Source organism: Peromyscus californicus, unplaced genomic scaffold (genome assembly GCF_007827085.1).
Source record: "Peromyscus californicus insignis strain IS unplaced genomic scaffold, ASM782708v3 Scaffold_4__1_contigs__length_199733344, whole genome shotgun sequence".
NCBI lineage: Eukaryota > Metazoa > Chordata > Mammalia > Rodentia > Cricetidae > Peromyscus > Peromyscus californicus.
Window position 1 is genome coordinate 62,997,795 of NW_026294562.1, and position 24,630 is coordinate 63,022,424.

Sequence of the window (24,630 nt, forward strand, 5' to 3'; positions counted from 1 at the left end):
TAATCAGATGTTTTCGTTGTGGGTCTATGCACTTGGAGGGGGTTGCCATGCGGCAGGAGAGAATACAGATGTGTAAAACATAGACAAAGCAGAGATGAACTGTAGACGTCAAATGTTGGATGAATACAAAAGAGGGAAAGAATGTGTGTTCTGGGGCTCACGGGGGTGATGGATGCACCTCCTGTGCTTTTCCTTTCCTATTTTTTACATTTATTTGTTTGGGGGACACACATGTGTCACTGTGTACATACCCAAGTCAGAAGATAACCTGCAGAAACAGGTTCTCCCTTCTCCCACAGTGTTCGAGGACCAAACTCAGGCCACAGCCTCAGCAACAAGCGCCTTGCCTGCTGAGCCATCTCAGGGACCCTCCCATGACTCTTGTGTTTCTCTCTGCCTCCGTCAGGGTGCATCCTTTTCATCCATCTTCCTCTTCCCTAATGCACTGCTTAGCTAGATCCTCTGTCAAACCGATCCATTCCGCTCTTTATTTCAACTTCTGTGGTTTTCAGTTCTATGATTTCTAAAGGCACGAAGTATTTTGTTTAATTTTTGGTTTTGTTTCCAGTGTTCTGCTAACTTCTTCAATTCCCTGTTCAGCCCTCCCTATGTGTTATATATGTCTATTCAACCCTCCACATGTGTTATATATGTGTCTATTCAACCTTCCACATGTGTTATACATGTGTCTGCTCAACTCTATACACATATCTGTTCAACCCTCCACATGTTTTATACATGAGTGCATCAAATTCCCTCTGATTAGCTCCATTGAGGGGGACTGTTCTGTCACTTGCTGTTTTCTTAGTTTTCAGTGTGTCTTCTTTGCTCATCACTTTGGCTATTTTGATGGGGTTTGGCATAGAATATGCATTTGTAATAAACCACATGGCAAAACAACATTTTCTTTAATAAATGTTTAGGGAATTTCCATTTGAAAATTGAAAATACAGTAATATACATATAAACATATATGCACATATACGTGCATATACAGATACATATAAATATGCAAATGCATGTGCATACAAATACACATATGCTTATACTTTGATCTTAATAACAGAGACAAACCCTAGCTACAAGATCTTCTAAAAATCAATAATATGCAAATTACTTAGTTTCTGAAGGGGCATACAGGAAATTATATGCAACTCTTTAAACCATGGTGTGGCTCATTTGATAACATATGTATTTAAGGGACAGAAGTTTTCTAAATGCAAGCTATCTTCCAGGTGGAAAGGTGACACACTGACACATTTCAGTTGTATGATGCATTTATCTCAGGATATTCTTGATTAAATTGGCACATCGTGGATTTAACTCCATAAACACTTGCCAATCTTAACAAATACCAGAAAATATTTCCTGGTCCCCAACAAACCCTTTGTGAGCAACAACTCAAAGTCTAGCTTGCCTAAATGTAAACACATACTTGAACACCGAGGGAGTCACACAATTTGCTCTCTCCAGTTGGCATGCCCCCACTAATATCACAGACAGCATGCATTTTTTCAATTGTAGAGATGATTTGAGGCTCTGAATGGATTGTCATCCTCTAAAGAAGGTCCCTCCTGGTTCCTGGACAGTGACTAGGATGGATCACTGACAGGTCCAAATTCCCGGGGACCTTCAGCAGCTGGCGTAACCCAAGGCTGGCCCTGTCTCAAAAGGCTGATCTACTTCCAGTTTACTCTCCCTCTAGATACATGTCCCTCCTTGTCAAGACCAAATCCGGGATAATCCCAGGCTCTGAGTCCCAGTTTCTGCCCTCTCCACCTGTCACAGGCAGTCAGAAGTCACCTCTAGGAGAAAGTGGCCCTGGGTTTTAGGGTTTCCAGTTAGGGCTTCCCTCTCTTGTATTCTTGCGCTTTAGAACATAGTAACTACAAGCTTCTGAGGCCTTTGAGAAGACGGGCTTTTATAGCTACTGTTTGATCTTCCAGATTTCTCAGCATGAGAAGATCAAGTCATGTGATTATCAAAAAAAAAAAAAAAAAAAAAAAGGGACCCTAGCATGCCTACCGATGAACTTTAAGCACTTCTCTTGCAAATCCACTTTCAGCCATTGAAGAGTTACCCTGAGGTACAGCACCATGCTCAACTGAACACTGAGCGCAGCATCAGCACCAATTTAACCCTGTTCTTAGAGGGGCAATAACTGACTATCCATCCTGGCCTCACATGGGAGAAGCCTTTGCTGTCTTGGCACCAGCAACATCAGCAACTCCCACCCACTGTGTTGATGCCAGGGCTGAGGACAGGTGTGGGCATTGTGGGGATTAAATAATACTGTGCATTGGGGTAACTGATGTGCAAGGAACATTTGCAAAAAAAAAATCTGCATTTCCTGTTATTATACTACCTCTTCCTCCATAACTCCATGGAGCCTCGTCTTCCTGATCTACAGGAGAGTAACAGTGGCCTCTGTGACCTCCAGATGCCATGTACGAAGTTACTATGAAGTCTTAAGCAGTCATGGTATTTCCAGCATAGTGTAAGGGCAGTGTGGAAAACAGACAGCCTGCCTGGGTCACACCTGTTGTCACTCAGCTGTGACAACTTAATCTTGGCTGTACATTGCTCAGACAGCACTTAGCATGGCTTCTTCCACTTTCCACTTGCAAAGCAAGGATGATAATAGTATAATTATATGATAATAAGAATCATGGGGATATAATTAGCAAATGCCACAGAAAAAGTCTCCAAAAGCCTGAACGAGGCAGCCACCTCTCCAACCTTCCAAGTATGTTCTGTGTGAAAGCAGTCCACAGAAGAATTGAGACACTGGTGTACATCTTGCCTTTTCCTCTTATCTGAGAGCATGCTAGGTTTTGAGAGAGATCTATCTCTTACGAGATTATCATCTCAAGAAAATGAGTGGTCCAGGAGGGAGGAGGTCAACACGGGGGTGTTTGGATCTGCTTGTCTATAAGGGGGTCATCTCCTGCTACCTCCAGGACCTTTGAGCTGTGGGGGCTGGCACAGCTCAACATAAGTCGATGAAGACTGAGCGTTTTTGAGGAGCAACAGCAGCTGCAGGCGATTGGTTCCAGCTGCTCAGTCCCTGAAGTGGCAGTGGAGATGTCACAGTCCCACCTCTGCTTCCGAGTGTTTTTGTCATCCTCAGGTCAAGATCCATGACATGACCCAAGACCTGCTTCCTTGAGTCTCTAAACTTTGAGTCCCCTCTGCCCAGATTCTGTGTGCAGGCACAGCATGATCTTGACCAACAGAAAGTCTACAGATGTGCCTCGGGGAGAAGATCAGAGCTGTGAGTGTTTCCATTTGCCATTTACAAAGTTGTTCTCTTGCCATTTGCTTAGACCCCAACCACACCATGAGAAGAGACAGACTAACTGGATAGATTCAGGGTCACAAATAACCTGAAGGCCAGAAAAAAGAAAGACCACACTTGATAGCAGCCAACTCTGCCCTGCAGGTGCCCAATGAGGCTTGAGCTGCCAGGACGTGGCCAAGCTGCCCTGTGGTAGCTGGCGGTCTCTGCAGCAAACTGGAGGATTTCATCTTATGAGATTGCAATAGCATCTTTAAACCATCCCAGTTCTTATTAATGTATTATTGGCATGTGATAAGATTCACTCTGTGAAATGTATAGTGTAATGGACTCTGGTCACTGAGTAAAATACAATGTGTGCACTGTAGTCACATCAGGATTGTCCTTGATCCTGCAGCCCCCTCTAGCTAAGCACCCAGTTTCCTCCGCCCACAAGCTCTGTCCTGCCTCTCCCCCTCCATCTTCCTCTTCACACACAAAGAGACTGACACAGCATCCTTCGTGTTTCACTTAACAGGCTGTTTGCGTTCCACCTATGTTGTGAGTGACGCACCTCACAGGCTGAGTGCTGTAGACTGCATTTGGCCTGTAGCTGTAATGACTGACATTTTAATCAACCTAATCTGTCACTCTATGATATTCACACTGGCTATTATTGTTAGTTAAAATATAATTTTAAAACATACTCAATGTCTTTGTACAGAAGGATAAGAGCTTCATTTTTCCTGAGTAAATACCCGGCTATGGAGTTGCTGGGTCACGTTAAGTTTGTGTTTAAATGCTTATGTGGGACATTTCCATGCTGTATTTCCAAAGTAAGCCACTATGGCTAGAGATAGTTTACTTCCACCTCACTTAAGAACTAGAGAACTTATCTATCCATCACAAAGTGTATTATATAAACTGATATCTGAGTAACAGAGACAAGCAGGGATTTCTTTCACTGCCTGGGAGAGGCTCTGGTACTTGTCTGACCCAGTACTCTGGTACCTGTGACCCAGCACCCCTTCATATCAAAAGCCTCTCAGCCCAGAGCTAGACTCACCAGCCTGCTCCGCACAGAGGCTCACATGCACCATGACATAAGAAAATGGTTAATGTAGGTGTGAATCATAGCAACGGTGATCATGATGGCTCATGAGTAAGCACAGATCAAAGGGAGGTTTCTGCCGAAAAGAATGTTTTTATATAGAAGATTGTGTGCAGAGCAGCCCAGCATCAAATCAGGCGAACAGTATCCCCAGACAAGCTCTCAAACCACTAAGCAGCCAGGGTCATGAATTTTCCCCAGAATGAAGAAAACTCACCTTGATCCTCCCATCACCAAGCTGGGACCACACAGCAGTGTGTCTTCATCCTTCCTTCTCTCAGCCAAAGCCAGCCATAAAGGAAATGCTCTACGTCGGTGGAAATGGATGTGTGGGCAGATGCTTGGACCCCAGACCCTGAGATTCCACAGCAAGGAGATTCCATCTCTGTCTCACTGGGTCAATACAAAGACCACAGTATGATAACCATGCTGGCTGGAGTCCAGATGAGCAACTGAAGCCTGTAGGTTTGCTCAGGGCCGTAGAAGCTCGACTCTACCCAGGCCGTCCATGCATGAAGAAAGTTTTCATAGCTGCTGCCTCTGAATAGACACTCATAGTAAGGCTCATGACACTCATGGATGGCTCTGGCCCCACACAGCATGTCTGAAGACCTCAGTGGAGCTTGTTAGATTTCAAATGGACAACAAGAGGGAGGCATGAAGTGATGACTGCATGGCTTACCATTTGCAAGACCCAGGTCAGTGAGAGGATAAGAAACTCATGCATTCCCAAAGGCCTGGACACCAGAATAGGACTTTGGATAACTATTTACATCCCAATGGCCATATATTTGTGCTCTCAGACACAGCCAACATGCACATCTCCCCCATTCATATAATAATCATCAAAATATCATTTTTAATAGCCAAATAATGGAGGAAATGCAACTGCTCCCAGTCAAGGCAACAGATACAGTGAGCAGTGAGAGGTGGTCAACCATCCCACAGAACACCACAGAGAACCTGCAGACCATGCAGATGGAGGCAAGGGAGACCGGGGCCAGCAGCTGGCTCTGCCAGTTCTCCACGGGGTACTGTCCACATGCTTAGTTTATGAAACTCATCAAATCCTACCTTTACAGCTCTGGCACTTTGCTAAGTGCATGATGCACTTCAATAAATAGTTTGCACACCTAGAAAAAGGATGTGATTCCTTTAAAATGTGGATTGTAAAAGAAATGGCTGGAAACCCCCAACATCCTGAGGAGTAGCATGCAGAGCCCTTTCTGTGGCTTGGTTGTGTCCAGGAAAGGCCAGATTCCAGGTACATGAGGGCATGCTTTATTCTGTGACAGACTGGAGACTCCAGGTGAGCTACAGTGCAGCCAGCCGGCAGGAGGCAAATTCCACGAAGACGGGAAGCAAGATGGCTGCCAAGCCAGGACACCCTTGGCTCACATCTTCTCACTGCCCCTCCCCTGGGGGGCATTTTGAGAGGAACAACCTCTACATAAATGAGTTCATCTCAATCTGCCATTTCCCTTCAGGAAGGCTTGTTGCCTGACACATAATTGCTTGTTTAAAATTAATTAAATGCTCTGAAATAATTAAGTCCTTGATGAATTTGAAGCATTATTAGTTGGAGTAGTTTTCGCCATCCATGATGGTACCCGGGACTCTTTTTGCCTAACGAGCCAGAAGTACCGATTTCCTGATGGACCCAGAGTCTGGCAAGGTGGCCGGCCCCATGGCTGCTCAGCCTCCCACAGCCCCTCCTGTCTGCTTTTTAATGGAGCCCCAGGGAAAGCAGCAGGTAGTCCCCTGGCTCTTAGAACTTCTCACAGAAGTTGGCTGGAATCTTTGCACGCTGTAAATCTGATTGGGCACCAAGAGGTTTGTACACTATTCCCCAGTTACCAAAAGCCCGTGAACTTTTTACCAGAAACAAAGCTCAAAATAAAACAATCATAATACAAACAGCGTTCCTCACACAGTGCTGCCAGTCCCTTGAGGAGAGTAGGGTAAGGAAGAGACAAAGGTGCGGTTCCCCTGTGGGCTGTGTGAGTGATGGTAGCAGGGGCTGGTGCACGGGGAGCAGAGCCGCCCGCACCCGCTCCCCAGAGGTGAACTACTGCCACCTGCTGCCTACACAGGCCTGTTAGCCGCAGCAGCAGGAATGCTGAGGTTCCTTGGCACAAGGGTCAGGTAGATTTAGGTGTGGCGAGGGCCCTCTAGCAGTCAGGGGCAGGTGTCTCAGCAGAAGTCCCTCAACAAGTGCTTAGAGATGGGCCCTCGACCCGTGGCTCCTTCGTGCCTTCTTAGCCAGCATCCCCTGAGAGGCTGTCCCATGAGAAAAATGTCCCCTCAGCAAACGCCTACTCAGCAAGTGTCCTTCAGCCAATGTCTCCTCAAAGAGTGAGCCTGAGCAAGCGTCGCCTTAGTGAGTGTGTGCTCAGCAAATGTCTTTTGCTACGGAACCCTCAGCAAACATCCCCTTGGCGGGGGGCTGCCCCTTAGTAAGAGTCCCATCAATGGATGCCCCTTTTGTTCCATAGACCACTTGGGGAAGAAACTGTAACCCATCACTGGCTTTGTGGGCTAAGGAGCACCCACTTGCTGGGCAGCAGAGAAATTGGAAAAGGACTTTTATATAAAATATATATAAAAGTGGTCAGGAACCATGGGCAGCCAGCAGATGGCCAAACGTACCCACTGCCCAGTCATTCACATGGGACTTCAGCAGCTCACTTTTCCAGCTGCATGAGGAAACTCTGGAAGTGACCACAGGCCCTAAAGTCTGCAGGGGTCCTTGCCATCTGCAAAGTGTGAGGCACCCACAGCCTCCCAGATGGGTCCCCCAGCATCTCTCCATGCCCTAGCTGACACACCACCCATCCCAGATGCTCAGGGCCACAGAGGTTCCTGTGCACAGACTATGCTTTGGTCCTGATTTAGAAGGTTCTGCCATGAAAAACAGTCTCGGTGCTGAAGATATATGAATAATGGTGGTCCATTAGATCACCACAATTATTTCAGGAGCAATAATGATATTGTTGTCTTTACAAAACATGCCCTTGACTCAGAGTTCCCAGTGTAAGTAAGTTTTATCATATATCAATTTGCTTAAGACAGAGGGGAGCAGTATTCACATCTACTGTTCATAATTACTGAAGCATATGGTTCATAGAGTTTGTGATGGCATTTTCTTACCATGACTGATGACATCCAGAAAGGTATATTTAGCAGAGTCTATGTTGAGAATATCCTCCCCTGTACCCCTTGTCTCTCCTGGAATCCAGAAGTCAGCAAATCCTGTGCCTTCCTCTGCCAGCCTGGATTATTTCCCAAGTAACACCTGGCCCTGTTTTTGTCCCTTCAAACTCTACCTTCAAATCTCTGCCACAAAGTGAGTGTTCTGGCTAAGCATGGTAGTACAGACCTGAAATCTGGCTACTCCAGAGACCAAGGCAGCAAGGTTGTAAATTTAATACCTGTCTTGTTTACAGAGAAAGTTCAAACTCAGAATGGGCAAGTTAGCAAAAAAAAAAAAAATCATTGTCTCAAAGTAATAATTAAAATAAATTTAGAAGGCTGGAGATGTTGACAAGTGGTTAGGGGTGTTCGCTGCTCTTCCAAAGAACTGGAATTTTCTTCCAAGCACCCACAGTAAGCAGCTCACAGCTGCATGTAACTCCAACTCCAGGAAATCCAACCTTCTTCTGGCCTCCACTGGCACCCACACGTGCATGGACATTCACATACACACACACACACACACACACACACACACACACACACACACACAGACATTCGCTCATATACACACTCAAATTCACGCACACGTGCACGGACATTCTCTCTCTCTCTCTCTCTCTCACACACACACACACACACACACACACACACACACACACGGTTAGGGGGATACCCACAGACACATAAATAAAAAGATAAAGAAAATTTAAATATATATATATATATATATATATATATATATATATATATATATATATATATGGAGCTGAAGCCATGATCTTAAGACAGCTCTTAAGCAGAGGTTAAGGAGTTAAATACAAGTCACAGGACATGTATTCAATGAGAGGAACAGAGGCAACAGGGAGGGGGTCGGGATACACATCAGAACAAAGTAGAATGGCATGCACACATGAAAATGCCACAGAGACATCCATGACTTTGTGAGATAACTTCATTTTAATTTGGGAAGAGGGGATAGATATGTACCTCAGTGGTGTGGCCCTAGCTCAGCGCGTGGAAGGTCACGGGCTCAGCCTCAGTTCAAGGACTCAACCCCCAGACCAACTCCAAAACTCCATAGGCACTTGTCAGACCATTGTCAAAAGAGCAAACTTGGCCCGCTCTTTGGTGAGACCACCTCAGAAGTTTAAGCTGTGGGGCCTGTCAGGAAGAGCACCTGGAGTATCCTCTTGTGTCCCCAATAATGCAAGTGCAGCCTTCGCAGAGATTCTTTTATTTATTTATTTTTCACTGTGTATAGGTGTTTTGTCTGCATATATGTCTGTGTACCACTTGCATTCCTGGACAGGCCTGAGCAGGAACCACAGTCTTGAGCAATCCAAGGCCACCTTGTCCTGGGGAGGAACATTCCTGCACCTAGAATAAAGAAAACAATGAACAAAGACGGAAATTTTAACATTTAATATGGATCCTGATCTGTTTCATTGTTTTGTTTTGCTTTGTTTTGAGGCAAGGTCTTCATATGTAGCCTAGGCTGGCCTGGAACTCATGACAATCTTCTTGCCTTAGCCCCTCCAAGGGCTAGAATTACAGACATGTGCCAATACATCGGACTCTATGAATTCTTATCTTAAATATGAGTATGTTCTGTATCTCAATGGGAGCAAAGGCATATTCTTAAACTAACTCATGAGCTTTCATCCCACACATCCGTAATGAGACAGGAATCCAGAGCCAGAACAATGGAATTGGAGCAATAACCCATTCCCTTAACCTAGGCTCTGGCAAACACGGGGTTATTAAAGTCTTTATTGACTGACTAATTGACTGGATACCTCCATAAACAATAATTAAAGTAAAGACAGAGACACAACTCATAAATAAAATTGGACTGGAGCACACAGCTTCCTTAGATCTCAAAATTAGTGCTTGTTCAAGCGAATCTCACATAAGCCCTAGGAGAGAAAGTAGCCTACCAACAATACCCTTTTAAACTAAGAACTGACAAGAAACACATGAGCTCAAGATTAAGACTATGACACACTTAAAGGAAATGATACTGGAATAACAGATGCAGATGAACAGCATCCAGAGTCTATGAGTCCAGCAGGAAGAATCTTTCTTTACTTCAATGATTTAACTTCAATGAGTGGGTGGGTTGGTGGATTTAACCTAGAGACTAAAAGATTTAACCTTCAATGAGTGGATGGGTTGGTAGATGAATGGGGGATGAATAGATAGATAGATAGATAGATAGATAGATAGATAGATAGATAGATGAACAAGTGGATGTGTAGAAGAGTGGATATGGGTGGATAGATTAATGGATGTTGTAGCATGAATCTTAAATGTCTTATTAATAAAAACAAACTCAGGGCCTGGTATTGGGGTGAACACTGGAAGATCAGAGAAACAGAACAAGCCACAGCCACCTCACCTTGCCAATTCCTCAGCTGATCCTGTTTCCTCAGACTGGAAACCTCTGAGTCCTTATCCAAATGTATCTCAGCTGAACTGCTTCTCAAAAGCCTGAAAGCTTAACCAGCATCTAGTTCCTCATCCTCACGCCTTATATACCTTTCTGCTTTCTGCCATGAGTTCCTGGGATTAGAGGCGTGAGTCACCATGCCTAGCTGTTTCTGGTGTGGCCTTGAACTCACAGAGATCCAGGCGAATCTCTGACTCTGAAATGCTAGGATTAAAGGCTTGTGTTGCCACCACCTAACCTCTATGTTTAATATTGTGGCTGTTCTGTTCTCTGACCCCAGATAATTTTATTAGAGTGCACAATATTTCAGGGAACACAATACCACCACAGGATGTATGATGGATGAATAGGCAGGTGAATGGATGGGTGTGTAAATAGTTAAGTGGGTGAGTTTATAGATTGGTGGATTGGTGGAAGGAGGTATGGGTGGGTGAATGGATGGGTGGACAGATGAATGGGTAAGTGGGTGGATGGATGGATGGGTTGGTGAGTGGATAGATGGATGTGTGGGTGAAGAAAAAGAGAAATAGGTAAATGGATGGGTGGCTGGATAGGTAGCTGACTTATTGAGCTGGAGGATGGTTGGATGACAGTGTTGATGGTTGACACAGATAAGAACTGCTGATCTGTTCTCAGGATCCTCTGTCTAGGAAGAATTGATACTGGCAAATAAACATGAATATTTTCCAGGAGGGTACAAAATTCTAGCACTGTGATTGCATTTTTATGAGTGAATAAGGAAATGTCTCTAAACCATCTAAACATATACTAAACTACTAACATGTATAGGCATATATGCTTTAATAATGAGGCAAATCAATTAGTGTTTCTCAAATTCTTTAAAAGTTTCACATGTCCCCCTGTTGAACCAATCAACAATCTTTCCAATGAGAAAGCCCCAGACCCAGCCATGTTCCTTAGTGAATTCTGCCAAACATGTTGAAGTTATACAGTTCTCTGAAATCTCTCTAAGGATAACAGAGAGACGTTTCCTGACTCACTCCGCAAGACCAGTATCACCTGACCACTCAACCCCAACTAGGACTTTATGAGAGGGGACTATAGGTGAGCATCTCCCATGGGCACAGACACAAAAATTCCCAACAGAATACTGACATGTCTTGCTCATTTGAAAATGTGAACATGTCCTGAAAGTATTACACTGAGCTTCAACAGTACACACAATTATTATTAATCGGAAATAAAATTAAAAGATACATATTAGTAAATAAACAAGTGTTTAAAAATTGTAAATGGTGGGGCTAGGTGTGGGGGTACACATCTTTGATCCCCGTACATGGAGTCAGACGCTCGTGGATCTCTGTAGCATGAATTTTAAAAGTTCTTATTAATAAAAACAAACCTGGTGCCAGTTATTAGGGCGAATGCTGGAAGATCAGAGAAGCAGAACAAGCCACAGCCACCTCACCTTGCCAATTCCTCAGCTGATCCTGTTTCCTCAGACTGGAAGCCTCAGAGTCCTCATCCAAAGGAATCTCAGTTGAACTGCTGCTCAAAAGCCTAAAAGCTTAACCAGCTTTGGTTCCTGGTCCTCATGCCTTATATACCTTTCTGCTCCTGCCATCACTTCCTGGAATTAAAGGCTCTAGTCACCATGCCTGGCTGTTTCCAGTGTGGCCTTGAACTCACAGAAATCCAAACGATCTCTGCCTCTGGAATGCTAGGATTAAAGGTGTGTGTGCCACCATTTTCTGGCCTCTATATCTAGTGGCTGTTCTGTTCTCTGACCCCAGGTAAGTTTATTAGGGTGCATAATATTTTGGGGAACACAATACCACAGATCTCTGTGAGTTTAGGGGTAGCCAGGGCTACATAATGAGACCCTTTCTCAAAAAAATTAAGACCTGAAAATATAAGTAAGTATTTATGTGTGAATGAATGAATGAAAGAATGAATGAATGAATGAATGAATGAATGAATGAATGGACAACCAAGGAAGATCAGTAAAGACAAATCATCAATCACTAAACAGCCTCCCTGTTGCCATGGAAATAGGGCTCCTACCCACTGGCCTGGAACAGCACAGCTATGAGATTTCTTCTTTGTCCTGGTTAGATTTTTTTTCAACCTGACATAAGGTAGAGTTATCTGGGAAGAGGAACTCAAATTGAAACAATGCCTTCATCCAGATTACCTATAGGAAAGTCTGCAAGACATTTTCTTGATTAAGGATTAATGTGGAAGATGCTAGTCCACTATGGGTGGTGTCCACCACTGGGCAAGTTGTCCCAGGAGGCATAAGAAAACACACAGAGCAAATGAGAAAGTGCAATCCAGTAAACAGCACTCCGCCATGGCTTCTACTTTAGTTCCTGCCTCCAGTTTCCTGCGTTGAGTTCCTGCCCTGAACACATTAGAGAAGGACTGTGATGTGGAACTTCAAGCCACTCCAATAAATCCCGTGGGGTGTGTATGTGTGTGTGTGTGTGTGTGTGTGTGTGTGTGTGTGTGTGTGTGTGTGTGTTCATTCTGTCAGCTCTTTTCCTTTAGAGCAGTGGTTCTCAGCCTTCCTAATGCTGTGACCCTTTAATACAGTTCTTCATGCTGTGGTGACCCCCACAAGCATAAATTTTCATTGCTACTTCACAACTGTGATTTTGCTACTGTTATGAGTCACAATGTAAATATCTGATATGCAGGATATCTGATATGTGACCTCTGTGAAAGGGTCGTTTGACCACCAAAGAGGTCGCAACCCACAGGTTGAGAACATCTGCTTTAGAGACACCCCTGACTAATACACTCATCATATGGGAAAAATCAGTCACGAGAAAATAATAGGTTTTCCCTTTCACCATTCAAAAATCATGTAATTTCCAAATATAGGAAATAAATTCTGTGCCAAAATGTTGAATTTCCAGGAGATGCTTTCTTGGGAAATGTGAGGCCCAGGAAACACAGACCTGCAGGTCCCAGGGGGGGCTCCAGACTCCCCAGAACTTACTGTTCAGAGCACACTGCAGGGCCCACTCAAAACCCTGAGCACTGCACAACGTGGCCTCTTGTCACAGCCCGTAAAAATCTAGGACATTATCAAAGATGAGAGGTACTTGATGACCTCTGCCAGGTTAAGCCCAAGGGTGGGACCCTCCACCCAAGGCTGCATCCAGCACCTTGATCCAAAGTGAGGTGGCCAGGAAGGCACTGATTGCCTCCCTGCCCCCAATCACTTACTCTGTCTCTCTTTCTTGGGGCCACCTACTAGTGGCCACAGTTTCCAAGGAGAGGAATTGGTAAAGAAGTCCGTGAAAGCAGTTCCATGTCAGAATGACAGAGGAGGGGACTAAGGAGTCCCTGAGTGCTGTTCCCGCTCTATGCCTCAGGTGCATCACTAGGGATCTCAGAGTGTCTGACTAGCCAGCAGCAAAGAGGCTGTTGCACAGCAGAACACAGACACTGAACAGCTCCCTCTATCCCTGCCACTACTCCTGTCCCCCAAGAGTGGCTGGAGGTCATGAAACCACATTGGTGTAGTGTGTGATTGACATCTCCATCAAACATGAATGGCTGAACCCGATGCTCTTTAATTCATCATTTGGAAAGTAACCACAAAAACGGAATATACAAGTGCCAGCAGCAGAGATGCCTGAGTGTACAAGTCCAATTGAGTGTGTAAGCCTCAGGGTCAACACATCCTCTGGCTCCAGATCTTGGATGATGGGGGATTCTAGGTGGGTGGTGTCTGCACCTACGCTCCATTCTGGGCAGGGGTCACTGCAGAGAAGAGCTTCTATGCCCTACTTGAGCTTCCCTTCGGGAAGACATTAAAGAGAAAAGTCAAAAAGTGGATCATATAGGCCTTGGCCTTGGATCAGACAGAACAGGGAAGTATAAAGGTTAGGACATGGGGCCAGAGGAGTGTTAAATGAGGCAGCCTGTGATTAGCCCCAGAAGTGATATTGGAGAGGATATGGAGGGCCTACCAGTAGACCTGCTCCAGCACCCTGTGACCCAATAATCCCTCCTGAGTAAGTTGCGTGCTGAGCTTGGACCCATCACACGGCAGCCCTATATACAGGCCAGGCAGGCTCAGGCAGCTCATGTCTCAACCTGGACAAGAGATGATCTAGCCACAGCCCTCAAAAACCCATGTGCAAACTCTCTCAGAGCCACCGGGGCCTCTCCAAACTCAGGTGAGCAACCACTTGTTTTCAATATAGGCCCCCCTAAGGAGTCCAGTTCTCTCTGGGGTCCCTCGGGGCTGAGAGATCAGGGTGGACAAGCTAGAGCTCACAGGCTCTATTGGTTATCTAAGATAAAATGAGGAAACAGGACAGTCTGCGAGCTGGGGGAATAACTTGGTCAGTAGAGTGCTTGTCTAGCATTCACGAAGCCCTGGCTTCAAGTCGCAGTACTACAACCTGAGCGTTGGTGGTGCACCCCTGTAAACTCAACAATTGGGAGCTGGAGGCAGGAGGATCAGAAGTTCAAAGTCATCCTCAGCTACACAGCAAGTTTGAAGCCAGCCTGAGACATACTAGTCAATGTCTCTAAATAAACAAATAGAATAGTCTACACGGCTTTATCTACTAAATTATGAAACAATATTAATGGCATTTTCTGGCCCTGGCTCGAAGCACTCTGGACACACTCAGTCATTCATACTCACAAGGGTTCCTTGGGACAGTACTGTCATGGTCCCATTTGTGGATGAAGACACGGGTTCAGAATAGTGATGTGATGAACCCCTTCTGTGCCGCTCCAAGAATGAGTACCAATGTATGAGAGAATTACCCCAGTTCCTTCCTCAATTCCAACCGGAGCCTGAAGCCACACAGGTATCCAGGGCCCTATGATCCCTCTGACCCCTTCCTGTACCTCCACCCCCAAAAAGGTATGACATGTGATGGACGTGCCCTGAGACCCTAGCGTGAGCCCCAAGAGCCCTTGCAGGTTGCCAGCTTCCTCTCAGCTTTCTATGCTTCGTTTGGGGGCTTTTTTGGTTTGGTTTGGTTTGGGGTTTTGCCACCATGGTTAATCTCTGCAAGCATGGACTCCTGATAGCCTAGCGTATCCTTCTTGGCAACTCCAGATATGGCTTGCTGGCATCTGTCGGTTGGTGAAGATTTTATTGGACCAAGAGGCAGACCTAGTAGGGAGTCTGGCCAGAACTGGTGTAGTATCCAATTTTTATATTCCTTGAGAGGGATCTCCTAGGGACCCAGAACCCTGTTTCTCTTTTCCCCTTCCAGAATCTTCCTGAAACTGGGGGAGGGGCGGGGGAGGAGCAACTCAGCAAGCATCCCTGGACAAAGCCATGAGGGTAGAAACTGGGACGGTTGTTGTTCTAAGCCGTGTAGGGGGAAAGGCACCAAACACTGACACTGGCCCGCAGGACAGTCAATGCAAGTCCTGCAGAGCAGCGTCTGAGGGGAAATGTAAGGTGGGCAGTGGCTCACTTTCCCTGCACTGTCCTGCGCAGAGCCTCCTTCACGTCCTTGTTCCTCAGGGTATATATGAAAGGGTTCAACACTGGTGTAACGATGGTGTTGAGCACTGTGATAGCCTTGGTGAGGTCCAAGGAGCTCTCTACCGAGGTCCTCACATGCAAGAATATGGTGGAGCCGTACCAAATCAGCACCACTGTGAGGTGGGATGAGCAGGTCGAGAAGGCACGGTGTCGGCCCTGAGCAGAGGGAATCTTGATGATGGTAGTGATGATGTAGGCATAGGAGACCAGTGTAATACCACAGGAGCCCAGAATGACACAGAAGGCAATACCAAAGGACACCAGCTCCACCACCTGTGTGTCAGTGCAGGACAGCACGATCCAGGGTGCAATGTCACAGAAGAAATGGTTGATGACACGGGAGCCACAGAAGGAGAGGCGGGCGATGAGGACAGCCGGCACTGTGATTGCAGAAAAGCCACACAGCCAGGATCCCAGGGCCAACCGTGTTGCCAGCCCAGGTGTCATGATGCCACCATAGCGCAGTGGAAGGCAGATGGCCAGGTAGCGGTCATAAGCCATCACCGCCAGCAAGAAGTACTCAGTACAGCCCAGAGAAAAAACGAAGTACATCTGTGTGGCGCAGCCAGCCAGGGAGATGGCTCCACCCAGGGGAACAAAAGTGGCCAGGGTCTTGGGCACACAGGCTGTGGTGAACCAGATCTCCAGGAAGGAGAGGTTGCAGAGGAAGAAGTACATGGGTGTCTGCAGGCATCTGTGTACCCCTACCAGAGAGATGATGGCTAGGTTTCCAGCTACTGTGAGCAGATACATGACCAGGAAAAGCAGGAAAAGCCCAATGCGCAGGCTCCGTGGCCCGGGGAAGCCCAGCAAGATGAACGGTCCAGGTGTGGACAGATTCTGGCCAGCACCCCAAGCCATTGAATATTTGGGGGACATGGACTACCAAGCTTCCAAGAAGGGGGCTCAGAAAGTGAAGGGTCTGGCCCTTTTCTGTTCTCTGAGGAGTCTACTCACCTTGTCCTACAATCCCAGGACCCAGGTAAGCCCAGTCCCCCTTAGGAGTAACTGGATAGGCAGCATAAACCATGTCCATGCAGCAGGGAGCCACTCAGCCGGTGTGCATGCCTTCTAGCCAGTGCCTGTCGCCTAGGGGAGAAGGGGACACCGTGTCCTTATCCTGCAGTGCCTGTCACCTGGGGGAGAGAGGTCCTAATTCCAGAGTCAAGGAACCTAGAAAAAGACAGGAACTGTTGAGTTTCCTCAAGTGAAGTTATAAATGCCTTGATCTCCAGCATTGTCGTCCCACACACAGATGAGGCCCCTGTAGAGCATCCCTATCTCACCATGGAAATGCCCCACACAGAGAACAATACCTTCAGTAGGAGAGCCCATAGGAAACCTCCTCCTCGTCTTCCTCCTCCTTCTCCTCTAGCTCCCCTTTGTCTCAGGCTCTAACCTTAAACTGTTAGTTGAGAAAGGAATGAGCCAGGCTTCCTAAAATTTGCATTTAAAAAGCTGTCACTCTGAGCCTATGAAATGGCTCAGTGGGTAAAGGCATCTCCGCGCACGCACGCGCGCGCATGCACACACACACACACACACACACACACACACACACACACACTCTTAAAGGAATAACATAAATAATTTTTGAGCTGTCGCTCACTTCTCTAGCCAGAGGCTGATGGGTAAGGCTGAGGCGCTACAGTGTGCATGGATGTGTTAGTGGGTAAAAAGGGTGTTTAATGGACCCTGCAACCCAAAATACCCAGGGTATCAGCGCATTCCCCTAACCCCTTCCCAGAGCCAGCTGCTCCTGGGCTGACTACATAGACATCAGCTAATCTTCTGGCTCAGAGCCCAGAGACATCCTCCTGCCATTTCTCCCTCTTTTAGCCATGCACAAATGCACACTACACAGACATACACACTCACATGCATTCACCTAAACTGCCCCTCTGGCCCGTGCCCCACCTCCTGGACCACCATGCTCTACTTGCTGGTACTTACCCTCTTACTGACCACAAGCCAACAGTTCCTCACCCAGAAGACCTGAAGGTGCCTTGGGTGCCTTGGGTGCCTTGGCTGCACAATCTGCAACCAAAACACATTGCACCACCTTAGGTCTATTCCAGACACTTGCTTGAGAGAATCCCCAGTAGCCTCCCTGGCCATCACCCCTGCAAGCCCATGTGTAGCAGGAATCTTAGAGAGTCTTATTAATAAAATCAAACCTGAGCCAGGTATTGGGGTGAACTGGAAGATCAGAGAACTAGAACAAGCCACAGCTACCTCACCTTGCCAATTCCTCAGTTGGTCTTGTTTCCTCAGACTGGAAGCTTCTGTGTCCTCATCCCAGTGGCTCTCAGCTGAACTGCTGCTAGAAGCCTGAATGCTTAACCAGCCAAATGCTTAACCAGCCAAATGCTTAACCAGCCAAATGCTTCCAGTTTCTGGTCCTCACGCCTTATAAACCTTTCTGCTTTCTACCACCACTCCCTGGGATTAAAGGCTGCTTTCTGGGATTAAAGGCGTGAGTCACCATGCCTGGCTGTTTCCAATGCAGCCTTGAACTCACAGATATCCAGAGGGATTTCTGTCTCTGGAATGCTAGGATTAAAGGCGTGTGCTAACATTTTCTAGCCTAAGTATCTTGTGGCTTTTCTGTTCTCTGACCCCAGATAAGTTTATTAAGGTACACAATATTTTGGGGAACACAATACCACCACATCCATGGGTACCTCCATCATGCCAGTGGCATCTGACCTGCTCAGGGAGTCAGTCTTGACCTCCATGACACTGTCGTCCTCTCTCAGCCCAGACTCAGACAAGTTTCTCATTTAGAAAAATGTTTTTCACAGTTGCCAATCATAATGCAAGGGCCAAAAAGAGGAAGAAACTGACAACCCCGATCCACCTGGAAGGTAACACTCTTCGGTGTGACATTTGCACTATTTAGCCTCCCGCTTCTTCTTATACCCAAAACACAATGATAAGCTTCAGGTCTTCTCATTTCCCTCCCACCCTAAAGCCACGTGTGGATGGGTGGAGGGGGGGGTTACTTACCTGTGCCAGAAGGACACCCAGACATTAGAGTCACCCCAGCCATCATCCCACACAATTGCAGCTGGCAGGTGTTCCCTGAGGCTCAGAAGACAAGTTTGAAGTTGCAGATCTTGGTCCCAAGCCAGAGTAGAGGCCATCACCTAATGCATAGTGCATATGAGTCAAGAGGCAATATGACTAACCATATACCCTAAAGTGGCCTGGTTCCTGAGAGATCAAGTATGAGAACTCCCTTGTCCAAGTTAGCTCAGGGACTACCTCAGTCCCCATGGAGGTAAGGGATGCAGGACTACCCACCCAGGTCTTCAGCATGGCCTCCTAAGCATCCTGGAGTTCAGAAAGGTCAGCATTAGCAATGCCAAACTCTCTGGGCACAGATACACTGGGCCAAGTGCACAGAGAGCAGCCTCCAGCCTAGCTGACCTCTGACTTGTTCTGGGGTTTTCTATGGGCTCAACACTGCTGCTTACCTGCCATAGTCACAGGCCACTCTGGATATTTAAGGAGCAGTTAAATTCCTCCTGTTGCCTTGGTCATCCATTGCTGTGGCCAATAGTAGATTTGACCTACCAATAAAACTACTGGGATGTGCTCCCTACTTGGCATTTGAGTATATCTCTTTGGCAGACTGCCTGGCCCCAGGTGCACAAGACTACCCTGCTCAAGCAGCCCTGGCTATGGTCACTGGAGAGTGACCACTACTAGCTCCACCCAGGTCAGGCCTGATGCATAAAGGACCATGAAAGGGAGCTGCTGCATCTCCAATGCTCTGCTGCTTGTCCTCCAGTCTCACTTCAAACAGCAGCCACATAGCTCTTCCAGGGAAGAAGCCTGAGCAGATAGTGTCTCTACCAAGCTCTTCCAGCAGTCAGCCATGTAGTGTAGTAGCCAGCACCCACCCTGAGGCTGCTGTGATCCTCTCTAGCCCAGCCAACAAGCATCGGATCAGGTGGCAGGTGTCTCTACCTGCCTGTGAGATCCAGGCCAGCCCTGGCCCTGGCAGACAGAGCTTCTTGCACTTGGTTTTTTATGCCTTTCCCCAATCCAGGCCTGTGAGGACACTTTTGCCAATTATGTATCTGGCAACAGCCAGGCCCTGGAGGCTTAGAGGAGTCCCGAGGGCGGCCTCCTGCCCTTGGGCTGCACCACACTTCTCACCCACACTGGCTGTCTCCTGGCACTGAAATCCAGGCCAGGTGCCTACACACCTGTGGAGCAGTGGCCAGATCTATGCACACAGGGTGCAGTTTACCTGCCCACCAGATGCTGGGTGCCACTGGAAGATTTTCTGTGCCTCAGTTTCCCTCTATGTAAATAGGGCAGTGACATCCTGCATACTCGGGCAGGTTGGGAAACAATTTGTGAGCTGTCCCCCTCTCCTAGCACTGCTACAGCCTTTTAGGAAGAGCTATTGCGACACACAGCAATCCAGACTGGCTTTGCCTGGTCCATACTGGGGCTGCTCCTCTGAGGGCAGAGCACCTCTGCTCATGGGCACAGGAAAAAGTTGTGATCCAGGCAAGGAGCTGCCACTGATGAGCATGTGGCTTGGGACACGGCCCAACTCTGAGCTCGGTGAGCATCAACATTGAGATTCCCCACCCCCACCCTGAGGCCCATCCCTCTGGAACTCCCTTAGGGTACCACGAACCACCATGAGGCTTATAGCCACAGAGTTGTATGGAGTTGATCACATGGGGTCTGGGCCTCATGTCAGGGACTAAGCTGCACGAAGTTGGACCCTGGAGGTAGTATGAATGCCCTTGCCACCCGAAGTCCGTTTCTTCCCTACAACTTTGGGATCCCAGGACAGTGAGTTCAGGCTGTTCAGGAGATATGAAGACCTCAATGGGCCACAATCAAGAGTCATACTGCCCTGGGGATGCAACCTCCACACAGGACCCTGGACGCATAATTGGTAGCTCATTAAAAAATGTTGCGAAGTCTCTCCAAGGCCCCATCAATTGGCACCTGCGACAGGAGCTGCTTGGTCTGGGGAAACACAGGACTGCCTTCTGTTAGGCTGGACATGCTATTCCCCACCACGATGACATCACCAGCATCTCAAGGATGAAGAAATAGAAGGAAGGTTTCTCAGCAGACAGCTCAGAACTTTGACTATTGCTTCCACGTGACCTAGGTTTATTTTTCCCATGTCAGCTTTCAAGGTTCGTGCCACACACACACACACACACACACACACACACACACACACACACACACCCTAAGCTCTTCTCTCATTTAGCATGAGTCATTCAGCCTTTCACACGAAGTTTCAGGCACCTTGATGCAGTCACCTCAATGGCTTAAGGACACATTGGCAATGGGAGACTGTGACTTTCTTAGCTGTGACTGATGCTCCTACACATTCCCTCATGACAGTTGAATCGTTTAATTTAGAATTAAGTCCATAGCTCTCCACTAACATGACTATCCTCACGTAAGGGAAAGCTGGGGGACAAGGAGCCTGGCACTCACAGGACACGATACTCTTGGAATTCCATTCTTCATAAAATGAGGTGGAAGCCCTCCCCAAATCTCAGCCCCAGGGATCAGTAACAGAACACCAAGGGATCTACCATGTACTGGCTTTGTTTTTGTAAAGAACAGTACACAACAGTGCAGATAAATGTCCTTTAAGGGTGTGTGTGTGTGTGTGTGTGTGTGTGTGTGTGTGTGTGTGTGTGTTAGGGAACAAACACACCTGCCACAAGGCATTAGAACAAGGCTTATCCTGAGCCCATCCCAAGTTCTATGATAAAATGGCAAAAAAAAAAAAAAATCCATTTTAGAGTTAAGAACAATGTCTGTGAGCCATAGGCCTCCCACCCAGCTCAGGATGGCTCAAGGTTGATAGCAACATGCATGAGAACTACAGAAAGGAAAGTAAGATTCTGAATAACAACAACAACAACAAAAATCAAGCCAGGCATGGTGTTACCTGCTTTTAATCCCAGCACTTGGGAGGCAGAGGCAGGTGGATCTCTGTGAATACAGGCCAGCCTGGTCTACACAGCAAGTTCCAGGGCAGACAGGGCTCTATAGAGAGACCTTATCTCAAAAAAAATAGATAGAGATAGAGAGACAAATGATAGATAATTTTTAAAAATAAGAAATCAAACAGATATTATAGAATGACGAAAAACCCAGCAAGTGACTACATCAAGCAAAAGAAAGATCATTGAGAACCGTGGTAGCCTGAATGTAACTGGGCCCCATAGGCTCATAGGAAATAGCACTATTAGGAGGTATAACCTTGTTGGAATAGGTGTGACTTTGTTGGAGGAAGTGTGTCTCAGTTCACTTCCTGCTGCCTGAGGATCAAGATGTAAAACTCTCAGCTCCTTCTCCAGCACCTGAATGCCACCACATCCTGCCATGATAGCAATGGACTAAACCTCTGAACTGTAAGCTAGCCCCAACTAAATATTTACCTTTATAAGAGTTGCCACGGTCATGTGTTGCAGGAGATTTCTTTTTGTTGCCACTCCTAGACTGCCAAATAAACCAGGAACTAGGCAGGTTATAAGTCAGGAAATTTGTAAAGTGGATCAAAGCCCTTATAATTCTGTTCAAAAGTCAGAATTATATGCTATTCTCATGGTATTATTAGATGTCCCAGAAGCTCTTAATATAGTTACTGACTCTCAATATGTAAAAAGAGTTGTTTTACATAGTGAAACCACTGAATTTATTCCTGATGATTCAGAATTAACTTTTTTTTTATTATTTCAATTACAAGAAATAATTAGGAATAGAAATCATCCCTTGTATATAACACACATCAGATCCCATAAGGGCCTACTAGGCCCTCTAACACCAGGTAATGATGAAATCGATCAGCTATTGGTAGGAAATGTGCTAGAAGCCTCAGAATTTCTTAAGAACCACCATGTTAATAGCAAAGGTTCGAAAAAATATTTTTCTATCACTTGGCAACAAGACAAGGAAATTATAAGATGTCCTACTTGTTCTTTATATAACCAAATTCCACTATCTGCAGGAAGTAACCCAAAGGGTACTCAAAGAAATAAAATTTGGCAAATGGATGTGTTTCATTTTACAGAGTCTGGGAAATTAAAGTGTGTGCACCATACCATGGATACTTATTCATGATTTCAATGAGTACCTGCTTTGAGTTTGGAAAAGGCTGATTCTGTAATTACACATTTATTAGAAGTTATAGCCATGATGCGGATACCTGTACAAATTAAGACTGACAATGCTCCAGAATATGTCCCTAGTAAAATGAAACAGTTTTTTGCATGCTACAATATAAAGCATATTACAACTATACCATACAATCCTACAGGAAAAGCAGTTATAAAAAAATCTAATCAATGTGGTGATATATTATGTACCCTAATAAAATTTGCCTGAAAATCAGAGGTCAGAACAAGCCACTAGATTAAAATAGATGCCAGGTAGTGGTGGTATACACCTTTAATCCTAGCACTCTGGAGGCAGAGATCCATCTGGATCTCTGTGAGTTCAAATCCACCCTGGACTACATGACACTGACTCAGTCTAGGAGAAAAACAGAGTCAGGCAGTTGTGGCACACACTTTTAATCCCAATACTTGGAAGTCACATGCCTTTAATCCCAGCACTTGAGATTTCATACCTTTGCTTGGGAAGGACACATACCTTTAATCCTAGCACTAAGAAGGAAGTGATGGCTGCATGGAGAAAGGTATATAAGGCATGAGGAGACATGAATTGAAGCCTTTTCAAGCTGAGGAGTCCTAGAGGTAAGACGTGGCAGTGGCTTGTCCCTTGTCTCTCTGATCTTTCAGCATTTACCCCAATATCTGGATCTTGAATTTTTTATTGAAAAAAAAAAACATTTAGCAATTCATGTTACAAATCACTCTTTAAAAGATACACTCAATAAACAGAAAGGGGTAATAAAGACTCCTAGAGATAGACTGCACAATGCTTTGTCAACTTTAAATTTTTGAAATGCTAATGAAAAAGGAATGACAGCTGTGGAGAGACATTGGATAATAGAAAGAACTGCTGAATTAAATCAGCCTGTGTTCTTTAAAGATGTCTTGACCTCAGAATGGAAATCAGGATATGTGTTACATTGGGGAAGAGGTTTTGTTTTTGTTTCCACAGGAGAAGAAAGGCTATGGATACCATCAAGATTGATAAAGATTAGATTCGAACAGGAGAGACCTCTTGATTAGGAAAGGAGATAGTTCATCAAACTGCATGGACATTCCATCTAAATTAACTTTTAAGACTAACAAATGTCTCTCATTTGATCAGACATAACTTGCCAAAAAAGGAAACTCCCCAAAGTTAGAGTTGGGGCAGGGTTTTGTTTTTGTCTTCCCAGGAGAATAAAAGCACCCAACTAAAGAATCTGAAGGCCACTGGACAAATAAGACATCTGAAAAAGAGAACAAATCATCCAGTGAAAATGTCCCAAGGAAAACAGCAAATTTTCCAACAGAAAAAAGTCATAAATCATCCCAAATGTTTGTTTCTGCTGTTCTCTACAGACATATAAGGCAAATGGTCTTTTTGTAGTCCCAACTCAATTAAAATTTAAAGCTGGCTTTGGAGTTGGAGCGTGACTCTCTTCTTCTCTAAACCTAAGCATGCTTGTTAAAAGAAAATCCAAAGTTTCTGTCTCATGTCAAAAGAGCCACCTGGTACGGGACAAAAGGAAACAAAAATTAAGGGACTATTCTATTGTCACTAATTTCATGATCCTTTGTTCTTAATTTTACTCTTTATTAAAGTATAAATATGATCTCAAAATTTATAAGATTAACATATATATGTATATTTAAACTTTCTGTCATAATATTAATGGACTTATAAAAGTACTAATTAATTCTAGAAATAGGCTTCATCTAGCTTCCTGTGGCTTCTGGCTTGAGTCTGAATCAGTTAACTAGGAATTAAGCTTGTGTATCCCGGGTGTATTTAATAGATTGTGATCCTTTAACCTCCCCAAGATCTGCTGCATATGACATTTAAAATGTCTAAGTTTTCTGCCAGGAACTGTGACCATTCCTAACAGTGCCCTTTGAAATCTCCAAAAGGATATGGGGACCCACAATGATGACTCCACCTGGATTGTG

At 45.7% G+C, this 24,630-nt stretch overlaps 1 protein-coding gene across 3 annotated transcripts in view; it reads right to left on the reverse strand.

Annotated features, from left to right (window-relative positions):
- Positions 1 to 8,820: 8,820 nt before the first annotated feature.
- The window catches only part of LOC128094580 (olfactory receptor 287), a 42,944-nt gene continuing 27,134 nt past the window's right edge, over positions 8,821 to 24,630 (reverse strand). The window contains exons 1-3 of one of the 3 annotated variants that reach the window (XR_008213012.1): positions 16,840 to 17,036; positions 16,481 to 16,696; positions 8,821 to 8,960 (exon numbers count right to left, since the gene is read on the reverse strand). Coding sequence is in view for 2 of the 3 variants with exons in the window: in XM_052713021.1 (XP_052568981.1) it covers positions 15,449 to 16,402 (954 nt within the window). In the remaining variant the exon portion in view is untranslated. Of the gene's footprint in view, positions 8,961 to 13,121; positions 16,697 to 16,839; positions 17,037 to 17,476; positions 17,561 to 18,532; positions 18,673 to 24,630 lie in introns of those variants that run through there. The other 2 variants (XM_052713021.1, XM_052713020.1) reach the window with 2 other exon arrangements.